This window comes from Micropterus salmoides, unplaced genomic scaffold, assembly GCF_014851395.1.
Source record: "Micropterus salmoides isolate LMB-PRFRI ecotype aquatic unplaced genomic scaffold, ASM1485139v1 Ms_hic_scaffold_11, whole genome shotgun sequence".
Lineage (NCBI taxonomy): Eukaryota > Metazoa > Chordata > Actinopteri > Centrarchiformes > Centrarchidae > Micropterus > Micropterus salmoides.
The window spans coordinates 36,306,122-36,322,073 of NW_024040152.1; the positions used below are offsets into that span (position 1 = coordinate 36,306,122).

The following is a 15,952-nucleotide window of genomic DNA, read 5'->3' on the forward strand; positions in this document are numbered from 1 at the left end:
TGAGTATAAAGACTCATTTTAAGAAGAAAATCTCTAAAACTTGTAGAAGATAAATTAATGTTATGACGTTAGTGATGAAATAATTGATAGATTTCAGTTAATTTGCTTATTAAATTGACTTCACTGACAGATATTAGTATTTTTCTCCTGCTGTCGGATCACTTAATTTAATGTTTTTAATTTTTTCATGCTAATCTGTTGTCTAATGCAGCAGTTAATGTGCAAACTACGTTTTCTATTTTTTTATTTTACCTTTACCTTATTTTACCAGGCAAGTTAATCAAGAACCGGTTCTTATTTACATTAACGGCCTGGCAGGATAGATGTGGCACCATAAACCAGAGACTGAGGCCTACACTAGTCTACAGAGAGGAAACAATCACCTGAGCAGGGCGTCCCTTTGAAAAATGTACTTCTTTCAGATTTATGTCTGCGTTTTGTTTTTTTTAGCAGTAGCTTTACTAGCTTTAGCTTGTTGGAGCATGAACCTGAACATGTGATAAAGCATTTATTAAAGCTTGGATTCAGGTGTGAACACCTGGTGCTTCTTGTTCCATCTCACACCTTGTGCATCAGGCATGTACAGTTCTTTAGAGAACATGAGGAAGTACAGATAATGTTCACAATGACTTTATTGTTTATTATTTTTCCTTACCTTACACTACGTTTAATGTTGTGAATAAGCTGCATGTTGCATTCAGGTTCGTTTTAAATGAACCGGCCCCGTTTAAACTGTTCCTGGATCAGTTTGCGGAGAGACGACCCGTAATTCCGACGTTTAACCGGGTCCTTGAAGGCATCCTGACCTTTTACCGCCACACCGACGGTCGGTCACCGGGACCGTCATGTGTTCACGGCAGCGCGTGTGAGTCTCAGCCCCGCTGCTCAGTGAGTCGGCTGTCACAGATTACCGGACCCGTTAACCGGTTAGAGGAGGTGCTAGCAGGTTAGCTAGCGGTCCGAGCGGCGGAGTTAGCATCTAGCAGCTAACAGAAGATGGAGGAGTTTCTGTCGGGCTGCCGACGGGCCGTGAAGGTAACACGTTCACCTCAGCCCGGTAACGGCTGTTGTTGTTTGTTAGCATTAGCCACAGTTAGCCTGCTAGCTCGGACGGTGTCCGGTGTTTCCGTGCAGGTAAACATATCAAACAAATAAAGTCTAATTGTGTGACTTCCGTTCAGTTGCACCTTTCAAAGTAAACTTCCGGTAATTTGAACATTTTTAATCTTATTTTCAAACTAAAAGAAGAAAAACGGGAAAAAACACGATAAAACTGGACATTAAGTACATTTACTCAAGGACAGTACTTATATGAGGTACTTTCTCCTTGACGTTATACTGCAGTTACTTCACACATGAGGAGTTTATAAAATATGATGTTTGTTTGTTTAAAGTGCAGCTGGAGGATTATTAAACTGACAGACATTTAACGAAAACTCTTGATTGTTTAGGTCATTTTACATGGAAAATATTTCATGTTCCAGCTTCTCCTCTCAATGATTGTAATAACTGAGATGTTTGAAGGCGTCTCTTTGGGAAGGAAGGAAATAATCAGCAGGCTGATCCAGAATGAAAAGACTCATCAGCTGCAGTCTGAAACTGATCAGCTGAGAAGGAGCTGCAGCTCAACATCCTGCTGCACTTTACTGAGGAGGAAGAAGAACCTGTGACAGTTTACTGCTTTAATACTTTAAGACCTGATTATACTCACGTACTTTTACTAAAGTCACATTTTAATGCAGGACTTTTACTCCTAACAGAGTATTTTTTACAGTCAAGTATTAGTACTTTTACTGCAGCAAAGGATCTGAATACTTTGTCCACATATATAAACTGTGACGTCAGTGTGAACATTAACTGAACACCTGTATGCAGAGGGACACACCTGAGGGGGGACGTTAATAAAAGATGTTCAGTACATAGAGAATAACTATATACAAGTAAAGAGTGATTTTTAAATACATTATCTATAAATTAAATCTTGATTAGTATGATTGTTCTGAAGTGTTTTCTGGGGCGCTGAACCTTTAGTTGATGATTCAGACTGAAACAGGTTGTGGTTTGAGTCCTCCCTCCATCTCTGATGACCTGCTTGATGAGTTCTCCACTTTAACAAAGTGCCCTTTAGGTCGTCGGGTCAGTTACAGTCTGAGACCTCGTTGTCTTCAGAATTCATTTAAACAGGTCAGATTCTGCTCATAGCTGCTCGACACACGAGACGGGCCTGGAGGCAGAGATAAAGCTGATGTTGATCTGTTCCTGCAGAGACTCGTTGATTCTGACGACGACGGTTTAAAACTCAGATGGTCCCGTTCTGCTTTATTTAGAGGTGGGAGCAGAACAGGTTCACATGGCAGCTCCTCTTTTCTCCCTGAGTGTCGTACATTCTGTTTTAGATACCGAGCGAAGCATCTCACTTCTGTTAGATCTTTGTTAGGAGATGCACATGCTCAGAACCGAGGGAAGGACTACCAGCCAATCAGAAGCAGCTGAGGGCGGTTTAAATGTTTGGTGTCCGGAGGAGATTCTGGGTCTCCAGACTTCAGTTCCTGCGTTACGTGTTTATTATACAGTATTTTAGCAGACTGTGTCCTGCAGGTGAACGCAGACCAGGCGGGTCCAGGGTTCCACGTGGTTCTGGGGAACGAAGCCTGCGACGTGGACTCCATGGTGTGTGCGCTGACCTACGCCTACTTCCTGTCCAAGGTGAGACTCTGACCAATCGGAGCCGGTGTGTGTCCGCAGACCCGACCTCTGGCTGACTCGCTCTCTCTCTCTCAGACTGCACAGGGTGAGATGCTCGCTCTCCCTCTGCTGAACATCCGTCAGTCAGAGCTGCTGCTGCGTTCGGATAACGTCTTCCTGCTGCGGCAGGTCGCTTTGTCTCCAGATCTTCTGCTGTTCAGGGACCAGCTGGACCTGCGAGCGCTGCAGCGAGCCGGCCGCCTGCGGCTGACGCTGGTCGACCACAACATCCTGCCCAGGTAGCCACGCCCACCCGACAGGAGGCCATCAAACCAAATGCATTGACATAGCACGTTAAGAAACAACAGGAGAAGTGATGTACAAATGAATGTGAATCACGTGATTCGTAAAAACAGCAGCGCTGCGAAACAAAGTTCATTCTTAAAAATAAAGGATTGTAAAATACTGAAAGCACTGACGCCGTTTTCTCACAACACAGATTTTAACGACGCGTTGCCTTTACCGCCTGAGTTCGACCGCTTGACTCCTCGCACGATGCGATAATACAAATAAGCACAGTGCTCCGCTCACAGAACACTCTGCTGCATTTCAACTAACCGCCACCAGGGGGCGACCTGACTGTGAGCACCCTCCAGGTGATGCAGCCAACAGGTGCGTTTGACTTCATGTGGCGCTGCGCAGCACTGACTTAACGTGATGCATGCTGGTTAGAAATTGTGTCGCCGGCGCCGCAAAACACACCATGTCACATGACATTTAAACCTCGCGGGGGCAAGGCGGCTGCAGGCGCCAAGTCCGGTGGCCGCAGTTGCTTTTCCCCGACTGCAAAGTTGGAACCACCTTTTGCCTGGTCTCCAGTCATTGATCTCAGCTCTCAGTGAGCTCACGCGGGTAGAATATGTTTTTGTTCCCCGCCCCTGCAGTCACCTGCAGCTCACGTTAGACTATCAAGTTGGCGAAAGTCAGCCGCCATCATTTCGAACGCACCTCAATATTCATGTAGCTGCAGCACCGGAGGCCGCAGCTCTAGGACCGTTTGCGACAGCGCCATCTAGTGGAGTGGTGGTGGTAATGCACAGCAACATGAAGGGGGTTAACATTGCCTCCTAGAAATGCAGGTCTGATCCTGAAACTGCAGCCTCCAGTAGAGTAGAGGAGTAATCCACAGAGAGGCATCACCGCTTCCATCCGACTCCCACACAGAGTGAACTAACGAACGCCATCTCCTTCCTGCCATAGAGAGGTCCAGATAACCAGCTTCAGGAAATCCCCTCAAGCGGTTCTCGCTCTCTGTACCTGGATGCAAAACTGTGAGGGCACATCGAGACGGACGTTACAGCGGAAACCACTGACCTCTGGTCACGCAGAACAACGGAGTCGGACATGAGTCTCATTCTGATGCAAAGATTTGTACATTAGCAGAAATGTAGCTCGAGGACGAGGAAGCCGTGCTCTGTTTACTTTAAAGTGCAATAAAAGTATTTAGTCCCTTAAATCAGGGAATAATCGTGGTCTTCATTTTGGCCGTAATCGTGCAGTTTGTGACAACCTGCCAGGTTTCACCACCGTGGAAAACCCCTGAAACGCTCATTTTAGAAACAAGCCACACTGATTCGTTGCCGGCTGGCGCGACAATTAAACCTCCTCCCGGTAAAAACCAGTCTGTTGGAAGGAGCGAGTGGGAGAGGAGCAGTGAAAGAAAGAAAAGATCAAAGTAAGGAAGTAAATCCCTTGCGTATCGTTTTTCATCCTGTACGCTTCTCTTCACCTTCGGATCATCATTCAACATTCGCTGTGCAAAATTGTATGCAGAAGCCGGTAAAACATTCACAACCCAGCAGCAAAAACCCGGACTGACGGACTGACGGACTGACGGACTGACTGACTGGACTCCGTGAGTTACCAAACTCGTTTTTCTGTACTATGACGTTTGTTTGTGACTGAGAAACTGAACCAGCTTTATTTATCTTTTTATGCTTGGGCACTGGGCTGAATTTATTTTTGTGTTTTGGAACTGAACTGCCACTAATTTGTGTTTGAGATTGTTTGTTTAAGTGTGCAGAAAACCCGAAGTGGAATCTTCAGTTGGATTGTGATTTACTTTGTGATTGTGTTTTTGTGTGAAATCTTAAATACACCAAAATTTTGTTTTGTGCTAAGCTTTTGAGTTTGTGGCGTTTCTTTCTTTTATGGTCATTCAGTGTGAGGGTGTACGTTCTTTTGAAATATATCCTTTGTGACATTTGATTTAAAAACAGTTGACCAGTATCTTACTGCCAGGGGAGAGACCTGGCTGGCACCCCGAATAGTAATAATTAAAACTGTGCACTCAAACTGTCACAAGCTCTAAAGCTGATGATACACGGAGCAACTTTTAGAGCAATGTTGCTGTCAATGGTAATGAGTAAAGATTACTACCGTAATCCCCTTCCCCACCCTCTCCGCACTGACGCTGTCCGTTCAAAACATAGTCGGACTTGCCACTGTGGTGTCCGAACAATAATGCTGCGATGATGTGTTGAGAAGAAATCCGCTTGACACTGTTCTTGATCATAAAAGTTTATTACATCAAGGAGTTCAGCATCAATTACAAGCTCTGCAGCAGCTTGGAGAGACCCAGCCTGATAACCACTCTGTCTCTCTGTACATCAAACACAGCTTATATAGGACATGTTTAGGTCTCTGCCAAATACCATGTAAGGGTCTGAGTCTGCAAACTAAGGCTCCAATCCATATAAGAGCAAAGTTCTATAGGATAAGTGTAGACATCTTGTTGGACACCAGATAAGGGTCTGAGCCTCCACGTAACCACTGACCTCTGCTCTCCCCTTAAAGGTCACTAATCCTCTATCCAGCTGCTAGAGTGTTATGTTAAACTGTTATGCATCATATGTTATACACCACACCACCAGCAACATTGCTCAAAAAGTTGCCCTGTGTGTCATCAGCTTTACAGAGGAAATAAAATGGGCCCTAAAGTGGAACCTTGAGGTTCTCCAGGGTTCCTAATTTCATTTGAAACCACAAACTGAAGCCACGTGGTCAGTTGGAACTTGGTACTCTAACTGGTGAACATGTTGTCAGGAAGGTTATTATAGTTACGACAACATTTAGTGACAGGACATCAGAGGAGGACCGGGCTCCTGAAGCTCGGACTGCACGGGTCACATGACCTCTAACCAGGCAGGAGTGAGGACGCCTGTCTCATCAGCCTGTTTCTGTCCTGCAGTTCAGACAGCGACCTGGAGGGGGCGGTGGTGGAAGTGATCGACCATCACCTGCTGGAGAGAGAGCCCTCCTCCTCCTGTACTGTTACCGTGGAGACGGTCGGATCCTGCGCCACTTTGGTGACCGAACGCATCATCCAGAAAGCTCCGGAAATCCTGGACCAGCAGGTCGCTCAGCTGCTCTACGGTAGGACTGAAACCATTCATCGCTTTAATCGATTACTGAAATGCATCGACGCCTCGTTGAATCCATACAACGATATACAGCTCACTGTTTCGCACAGACATTTATTACTGTCGCACATCGCGCTGACACTGACATCACGGCGTCTTCTCTCGTCCACAGCGTCAGCACGTTGTGCGACAGTAATAACCGTCCGTGTGAAACAGTGAGCTGTACAACGCCATCGAGTTTCTCAGAGAATCGTTTCAGGCCTGACTATCTGATTATGACTTTGTGTGTGCAGCGGCGGTGGTGTTGGACTGCGTGAACATGGCGCCCTCTGCAGGCAAAGTGACTCCTAAAGACAGCCAGTTCGCTGCAGCGTTGGAGATCCGCTTCCCCTCCCTGCCACCGAGGGGCGCTCTCTTCCAGACGCTGCACAACGCCAAGTTTGACGTCTCAGGTCAGTCACAGCAAAATGTTTTCAGTATTCACTGCAGTACGTGGAAGTACTGGTACTTGATAAAACTCTTACTGAACAAGTATTTGCAGTATTTGTCCTCAGGTCTGCAGTATTTTCAGTGTTTCCCCTTGGATGGAGTTTTTAAAATAAATTTCTGTCTGAATATAAAACCCCAACACAACACGTCTCAGCAACTTTGCTCTTGTGTCCATGAGCACGCGATGCGCCTTAGAACAGCTTCAAACTGCAGTGTTTTCCCAGTTTAATGGGAGCTTTACATGAATGTTTCAGTGGTGGTTGTAAAAGAAAATTCTACATTTTCCAATGAAAAATATGTAATTTCACATTATTTTCACCATATCTCTGAACAAAGAGCAGCCAAAGATCAGCCTGCTGGAGGAACTCCAACCTTCAGACCTGGAGAAAGTAATCTGGTTGGTTCTGTTGCTCCACAGTGATTTTACAGTGATGGCACGGCATGTTTTGGGCATCGCCCCTAAAACCCTGTTAATGTGACCTCAGAATCCTTACAGATACGACTCTTCATGTTTTGTGTCTTCATTTTACAGCTTCTTAATTAAAAAACATTAATATAAAAAATAGGCAACATGAGATTTTATGTGCACATTAAAATCCAAACAAACGTCTCCTCATTAGCTTCAAAGGACTAGTTTGCATCAGTAATTAGCTTTCCTAACCTCAGCTCCTCCAGTCAGCTGCAAGTTTGTACCTGATGTTCTCAACATTGGACAAGTAGGCAGTAATAAAATCCAGCTTCCAGTTACTTTCTATAAACTGAGCTAATGTTCAGTCACAGAGCAGCTCTGTAGCTGCTGTAGAAGCTGCTCAGTCTGAAGGGGAGATGCTAGCTAACGTAGCGCTAACCGGCTTCGCTTTTCCAGCAGCTGGGAAACAACAGACTTTTCTTTGTCTTGAGAAGCCGACACGCTGTAACAGACACCGTGTGTGCACAGTGTGCGAGTGAAAACATTTGTAGCACATAGTTTAATGATGGTGGGAAATTTTAGTAGCGGCGGTCGTGATGCGTTATAGAATGCATATAGAGGAAACACTGATTTTGTAGTATTTATTGCAGTATTTGTCCACAGGTCTGAACACAGAACAGATGTTGTTGAAGGACATGAAAGCTGCTTCAGGAAGTTTGAATCTGGCTGTCTCTGTTCTCTACATCAAACTGGAGGTCAGTCAGTACTACACACTGTACTACACTGTACTCTACACTGTACTACACTGTACTCTACACTGTACTACACACTGTACTCTACACTGTACTCTACACTGTACTCTACACTGTACTCTACACTGTACTACACACTTTACTACACTGTACTACACACTGTACTACACACTGTACTACACTGTACTCTACACTGTACTCTACACTGTACTACACACTGTACTCTACACTGTACTACACACTGTACTCTACACTGTACTACACACTTTACTACACTGTACTACACTGTACTGCACACTGTACTACACACTGTACTGCACGCTATAGTAGACTCTACTGCACACTGTACTGCACACTGTACTGCACACTATAGTAGACTCTACTGCACACTGTACTGCACACTGTACTGCACACTATAGTAGACTCTACTGCACACTGTACTGCACACTGTACTGCACACTGTACTGCACACTGTACTGCACGCTATAGTAGACTCTACTGTACACTGTACTACACACTGTACTACACTCTATAGACTGTACTGTACACTGTACTACACACTGTACTGCACGCTATAGTAGACTCTACTGCACACTGTACTGCACACTGTACTGCACACTATAGTAGACTCTACTGCACACTGTACTGCACACTGTACTGCACACTGTACTGCACACTGTACTGCACGCTATAGTAGACTCTACTGTACACTGTACTACACACTGTACTACACTCTATAGACTGTACTGCACACTGTACTGCACACTGTACTTCACTCTATAGTAGACTGTACTGCACACTGTACTGCACACTGTACTGCACACTGTACTACACGCTATAGTAGACTCTACTACACACTGTACTGCACACTGTACAACACACTGTACTACACGCTATAGTAGACTCTACTGCACACTGTACTGAACGCTATAGTAGACTCTACTGCACACTGTACTGCACACTGTACAACACACTGTACTGCACACTGTACTGCACCCTGTACTGCACGCTATAGTAGACTCTACTGCACACTGTACTACACGCTATAGTAGACTCTACTGCACACTGTACTGCACACTGTACAACACACTGTACTGCACACTGTACTGCACACTGTACTGCACGCTATAGTAGACTCTACTGCACACTGTACTACACCCTGTACTACACCCTGTACCACACTGTACTACACACTGTACTACACTCTATAGTAGACTGTACTGCACACTGTACTGCACGCTATAGTAGACTCTACTGCACACTGTACTGCACACTGTACTGCACACTGTACTGCACGCTATAGTAGACTCTACTGCACACTGTACTGCACACTGTACTACACGCTATAGTAGAATCTACTGTACACTGTACTGCACACTGTACTGCACACTGTACTGCACGCTATAGTAGAATCTACTGTACAGCACACTGTACTGCACGCTGTACAACACACTGTACTGCACACTGTACAACACACTGTACTGCACGCTATAATAGACTCTACTGCACACTGTACTGCACACTGTACTGCACGCTATAGTAGACTCTACTGCACACTGTACTACACACTGTACTGCACACTGTACTGCACACTGTACAACACACTGTACTGCACGCTATAGTAGACTGTACTGCACACTGTACTGCACACTGTACTACACACTGTACTACACACTGTACTGCACACTGTACAACACACTGTACTGCACGCTATAGTAGACTGTACTGCACACTGTACTACACTCTATAGTAGACTCTACTGTACACTGTACTACACACTGTACTACACTCTATAGTAGACTGTACTGCACACTGTACTACACTCTATAGTAGACTGTACTGCACACTGTACTGCACGCTATAGACTGTACTGTACACTGTACTGCACACTGTACTTCACTCTATAGTAGACTCTACTGTACACTGTACTGCACCCTATAGTAGACTCTACTGTACACTGTACTGCACGCTATAGTAGACTCTACTGTACACTGTACTGCACACTGTACTGCACGCTATAGTAGACTCTACTGCACACTGTACTGCACACTGTACTGCACGCTATAGTAGAATCTACTGCACACTGTACTGCACACTGTACTGCACGCTATAGTAGACTCTACTGTACACTGTACTGCACACTGTACTGCACACTGTACTGCACGCTATAGTAGACTCTACTGCACACTGTACTGCACACTGTACTGCACGCTATAGTAGAATGTACTGCACACTGTACTGCACACTGTACTGCACGCTATAGTAGACTCTACTGCACACTGTACTGCACACTATAGTAGACTCTACTGCACACTGTACTGCACACTGTACTGCACACTGTACTGCACGCTATAGTAGACTCTACTGCACACTGTACTGCACACTGTACTACACGCTATAGTAGAATCTACTGTACACTGTACTGCACACTGTACTGCACGCTATAGTAGAATCTACTGTACAGCACACTGTACTGCACGCTGTACAACACACTGTACTGCACACTGTACAACACACTGTACTGCACGCTATAATAGACTCTACTGCACACTGTACTGCACACTGTACTGCACGCTATAGTAGACTCTACTGCACACTGTACTACACACTGTACTGCACACTGTACTGCACACTGTACAACACACTGTACTGCACGCTATAGTAGACTGTACTGCACACTGTACTGCACACTGTACTACACACTGTACTACACACTGTACTGCACACTGTACAACACACTGTACTGCACGCTATAGTAGACTGTACTGCACACTGTACTACACTCTATAGTAAACTCTACTGTACACTGTACTACACACTGTACTACACTCTATAGTAGACTGTACTGCACACTGTACTACACTCTATAGTAGACTGTACTGCACACTGTACTGCACGCTATAGACTGTACTGTACACTGTACTGCACACTGTACTTCACTCTATAGTAGACTCTACTGTACACTGTACTGCACCCTATAGTAGACTCTACTGTACACTGTACTGCACGCTATAGTAGACTCTACTGTACACTGTACTGCACACTGTACTGCACGCTATAGTAGACTCTACTGCACACTGTACTGCACACTGTACTGCACGCTATAGTAGAATCTACTGCACACTGTACTGCACACTGTACTGCACGCTATAGTAGACTCTACTGTACACTGTACTGCACACTGTACTGCACACTGTACTGCACGCTATAGTAGACTCTACTGCACACTGTACTGCACACTGTACTGCACGCTATAGTAGAATGTACTGCACACTGTACTGCACACTGTACTGCACGCTATAGTAGACTCTACTGCACACTGTACTGCACACTGTACTGCACACTGTACTGCACGCTATAGTAGACTCTACTGCACACTGTACTGCACACTGTACTGCACGCTATAGTAGACTCTACTGCACACTGTACTGCACACTGTACTGCACACTGTACTGCACGCTATAGTAGACTCTACTGCACACTGTACTGCACACTGTACTGCACACTGTACTACACTCTATAGTAGACTCTACTGCACACTGTACTACACGCTATAGTAGACTCTACTGTACACTGTACTGCACACTGTACTGCACGCTATAGTAGACTCTACTGCACACTGTACTGCACACTGTACTACACGCTATAGTAGAATCTACTGTACACTGTACTGCACACTGTACTGCACGCTATAGTAGACTCTACTGCACACTGTACTGCACACTGTACTGCACGCTATAGTAGACTCTACTGCACACTGTACTGCACACTGTACTGCACGCTATAGTAGACTCTACTGCACACTGTACTGCACACTGTACTGCACACTGTACTGCACGCTATAGTAGACTCTACTGCACACTGTACTGCACACTGTACTGCACACTATAGTAGACTGTACTGCACACTGTACTGCACACTGTACTGCACGCTATAGTAGAATCTACTGTACACTGTACTGCACACTGTACTGCACGCTATAGTAGACTCTACTGCACACTGTACTGCACGCTATAGTAGACTCTACTGCACACTGTACTGCACACTGTACTACACGCTATAGTAGAATCTACTGTACACTGTACTGCACACTGTACTGCACGCTATAGTAGACTCTACTGCACACTGTACTGCACACTGTACTGCACACTGTACTGCACGCTATAGTAGACTCTACTGCACACTGTACTGCACACTGTACTGCACACTATAGTAGACTGTACTGCACACTGTACTGCACACTGTACTGCACACTGTACTGCACGCTATAGTAGACTCTACTGCACACTGTACTGCACACTGTACTGCACACTGTACTGCACACTGTACTGCACGCTATAGTAGACTCTACTGCACACTGTACTGCACACTGTACTGCACACTGTACTGCACACTATAGTAGACTGTACTGCACACTGTACTGCACACTGTACTGCACACTGTACTGCACGCTATAGTAGACTCTACTGCACACTGTACTGCACACTGTACTACACACTGTACTGCACGCTATAGTAGACTGTACTGCACACTGTACTGCACACTGTACTGCACACTGTACTGCACGCTATAGTAGACTCTACTGCACACTGTACTGCACACTGTACTGCACACTGTACTGCACACTATAGTAGACTGTACTGCACACTGTACTGCACACTGTACTGCACACTGTACTGCACGCTATAGTAGACTCTACTGCACACTGTACTGCACACTGTACTGCACACTATAGTAGACTGTACTGCACGCTGTACTGCACGCTGTACTACACAGTGTACTGCACGCTGTACTTTGTACTGCACGCTGTAGTAGACTGAGGTGAGCTCATATACCTGGAGGCTCCTGACCAATCAGCTGCAGCGTCTGGTGTCTGACAGCAGATGGAGTCAGAGAGCCGCCCAGAACTCTGTCTGGCAGGCCCAGCTTCCTCTCAGACTGCAGGCACATCTCTTAAGGTCAGGTCAAAAGGCATTCTGGGTAGTGTAGGAGATCACTAACTGCAGTGTGTGTGTGTGTGTGTGTGTGTGTGTGTGTGTGTGTGTGTTCAGGACTTCCTGCAGAGGGTGGAGTTGGAGGCGGAGCTCTCTGATTTCTGTCTGAAGTTCGGCTTCGACCTGCTGCTGCTGATGACCATCTCCTTCACTGAGAGCAAAGAGCCAATGAGAGAGCTCGCCGTGTTCAGCCACAGCGCCACCTGCAGGGAAGAGGTACTCAGTGCAGATGCCTGCGTACTGTTGTAGTAGTACTACTGTAGTACTGTATTAGTACTGTTCTACAGGCAGCTGCTGCTTCATCTCGAATTAATTCACGTGTTTTTATTTTAATTTGAGTTGCCGTGACAACCCATGTGTCCTCCCTCCCCCAGATGAGCCTCTACCTGGAACAGGCCCGTAACCCCGCCCTCAACCTCTGTCCAATCAGCAGCCCCCATGCTCACATCACAGCCTATCAGCAAGGTAGACTCTGCCTCCTCTGACCTGCAGCGTCAGAAATCTTTTTGTAACGCACCTGTTTCTGTTAAACCTTAAAGTTCTACATAATTAGGGGCGTGGCCACTTTGACTGACAGGTGTGTATCACTGCTAGCCTTTATGCTACTAGCTGTCTGTCTGTTGTATCCCAGAATGCATTTCGTACCAACAAACAGTGATGGTGGAAGACAAGACTCACAGTCGGTTCTAATCCTGCTGTTTTAAAAGGTTTTTAGGCGGGAATGTATTTGTTTAAACTTAAAATCTGTGGTGGATTTATTCAGATAAAGTCGAGTTACCAAGATGGCGACGGTTGTTCCATCCACTTTGAGCTTGAACAGCTGTTGAGAAACCTTCCGGTGTTTCCTCTGCACTCATTAAAACATTTCTTTTAACTAAAACGTGTTCTTTGTGCCTCGTTAAAGGAAACAGTCTGGCGTCCCGTAAGAAGCTCCTCCCCATCGTTAAGGACTTCCTGAAGGGGCAGGACGGAGATGGTCGCCCGGGAGACGTGGAGGAGGACGAGTCTCGGGTGCCTCCGACCCCGATGAACAGCCTGGTGGAGGGCTGTCCGCTGGACGCCGGCCTGCCGCACATCAGCGCTCAGGACCTGGAGGAGAAGTTCAGCAAGATGGCGGATAGGCGAGGGAACTGACCTCTGACCTCCGCAGACGTTCACCTTTAAACACGTTCAAATAAAAGTTGCAGCTTCACGCCTGCATGTGATGTCACTTCCTCTGAGTTCACTATAATGAAACACTTCCTGTCGATGTTTCACAATAAGTCTTTCGGGGAAGAGACTCTGTCACTGGAGGGATTTTATTGTGAAACAGGAAGTGATGCAGCAAGAGGAAACAGCGAGCAGAACAGACAAGGCGCTGCAGCAGCTTGAAACACATCCTGCTGACCTTTGACCCCAAACTGCTTTATTGTGTTTGTAACGTTATTGATTCATTATTTTCAACAGTTCATTAAATCTTTTTTTAAAAACTGTCAAATTTAACAGAAAAACAGTTTTCACAAAATAAAATCATAAAAATGATCACCAGCAGAACTTCAGCAGTTTGTTTCCAGCCGTTTTGAAGTACGTTCATATAGCGTTACGCTTCCAAACATTTCTCTCGGGGATCCCTGTCAGATTCTGTTTGGCTGATTTGACACGCTGGCGTTTGGCGTTGTAGCCGTGCAGCTGCAGGACGTGGCTTTGTGCTGGTTCAGGTTAGTAGTGTCGCCCTGTGAGGTAGCAGTGAGAGAAAAGCAGGTTTACTCTTCTAAAAGCCAGAACAGTCCCACTCACCTGACGAGCCTGTTCCTCTTTGACACTGACGTTTCTGCAGCGTCGGGTTCTGTCGAGGCGGCTTTACTCTCGCGTGTTACGTGGAATCGCAGCCTTTGCTGTTAGAAGATCTTGTTTTATCACACTTAGCTGCATATTATTGCAAATGCAACTGATGTTCGACCCGAGCGAGCAGCTATTAAGTTATTACTAACTAGTCCAACAGGAAGAAGGCCAGCTCGCCGTCTGTCTCTCTCGACACCGACGCCTTTCTCAGCCAGCAGCAGCTGAATGTTGCTTGAAATTTGGGTGGCGAGCTAGCCAATAAAGCTAACCAGCATAGCTAGCTAGCCAACAAAGCTAGCCAATAAAGCTAACCAGCATAGCTAGCTAGCCAACAAAGCTAGCCAACAAAGCTAGCTAGCCAGCATAGCTGAATAAGGTTTTTCATAGCTTAAGCATATTCCTGTTACAGTGAGCAGTTTCATCTCCAGTGATTAGAAAAACATTTTGTTATCTTGATTTGAAAGATTTAGTTGGATCATTTTGAACAGCCAGATTTGCGGTGACCTTCTTTGACTGACAGAACCACTTCTGAGCATGTGCAGAAAGGATCTGGCAGGCGGTACCGATGTGTGCTAGCTAGTACGTTTGCTAACATCAACTCCAGATTTGTAGCTAGCAGCTAAACGTCTGTGTGTGAAACGTTATCACTGACGAGTCAAGCGGTTTGCAACCTGTGGCCCCTCTAGTGGCTCCCCGACTTTGTGAAAACAATTAAATGATTTAACTTTTTTCATATTACGGGCGGCACGGTGGTGCGGTGGTTAGCACTGTCACCTCACAGCAAGAAGGTCGTGGGTTCAAACCCTGGTTGCCCCGGCCTTTCTGTGTGGAGTTTGCATGTTCTCCCCGTGTCTGTGTGGTTTCTCTCCGGGTGACCGTTCTCTCTAAAGACCTGCAGGCTAGGTTTATTGGTTACCCTAAATTGTCCTTAGGTGAGTGTGACTGGTTGTCTGTCTTTGTGTGGCGACCTGTCCAGGGTGTACCCCACCTTGCGCCCGATGTCAGCTGGGATTGGCTCCAGCCCCCCGCAACCCTGTACGCAGGATAAGCGGTTGACGATGGATGGATGGAACTTTTTTCATATTTACATTTGTCGGGAAGCATTCGACTGTAAAAACATGGAGCATCGAATAAAATGCGTATTAACACTTAATAAACTAAAATGTGCGTCATCGTGCTTCATCGTGGCGCTAAACTCAGTAGCGGTCTGTTCTCAGAGAGCTACAGATTAAAAATCCAAAAATAAAAATAAAGCAGCCAAATAATCCCAACCAGGCTGGAGGCCTCCTGCAGACACTTGGTGGTCAAACATAAGAACGACGGGTCGACCTGTCAGGGAACAGGCTGCAAACTGATGAAAGAAGCTCGCCGTCTGTCCTG

General features: G+C 46.0%; 1 protein-coding gene across 1 annotated transcript; it reads left to right on the forward strand.

The window, feature by feature from the left end:
- The first annotated feature begins 793 nt into the window (after positions 1-793).
- On the forward strand, positions 794-13,949 carry prune (prune exopolyphosphatase). The gene is made up of 9 exons (XM_038712425.1): positions 794-1,035; positions 2,599-2,706; positions 2,782-2,984; positions 5,936-6,120; positions 6,401-6,559; positions 7,669-7,760; positions 12,809-12,967; positions 13,126-13,216; positions 13,656-13,949. The coding sequence occupies exons 1-9, from the start codon at positions 997-999 to the stop codon at positions 13,883-13,885; spliced, it is 1,266 nt and encodes a 421-aa protein (XP_038568353.1). The 5' UTR covers positions 794-996; the 3' UTR covers positions 13,886-13,949.
- The last annotated feature ends 2,003 nt before the right edge of the window (positions 13,950-15,952 follow it).

Bases quoted from the DNA above. Each gene is read 5' to 3' on its own strand.
- prune (XM_038712425.1), top strand. From the start codon at position 997: ATGGAGGAGTTTCTGTCGGGCTGCCGACGGGCCGTGAAG. The intron at 2,707-2,781 runs GTGAGACTCTGA...TCTCTCTCTCAG, and splicing joins ACGCCTACTTCCTGTCCAAG to ACTGCACAGGGTGAGATGCT. The intron at 7,761-12,808 runs GTCAGTCAGTAC...GTGTGTGTTCAG, and splicing joins TTCTCTACATCAAACTGGAG to GACTTCCTGCAGAGGGTGGA.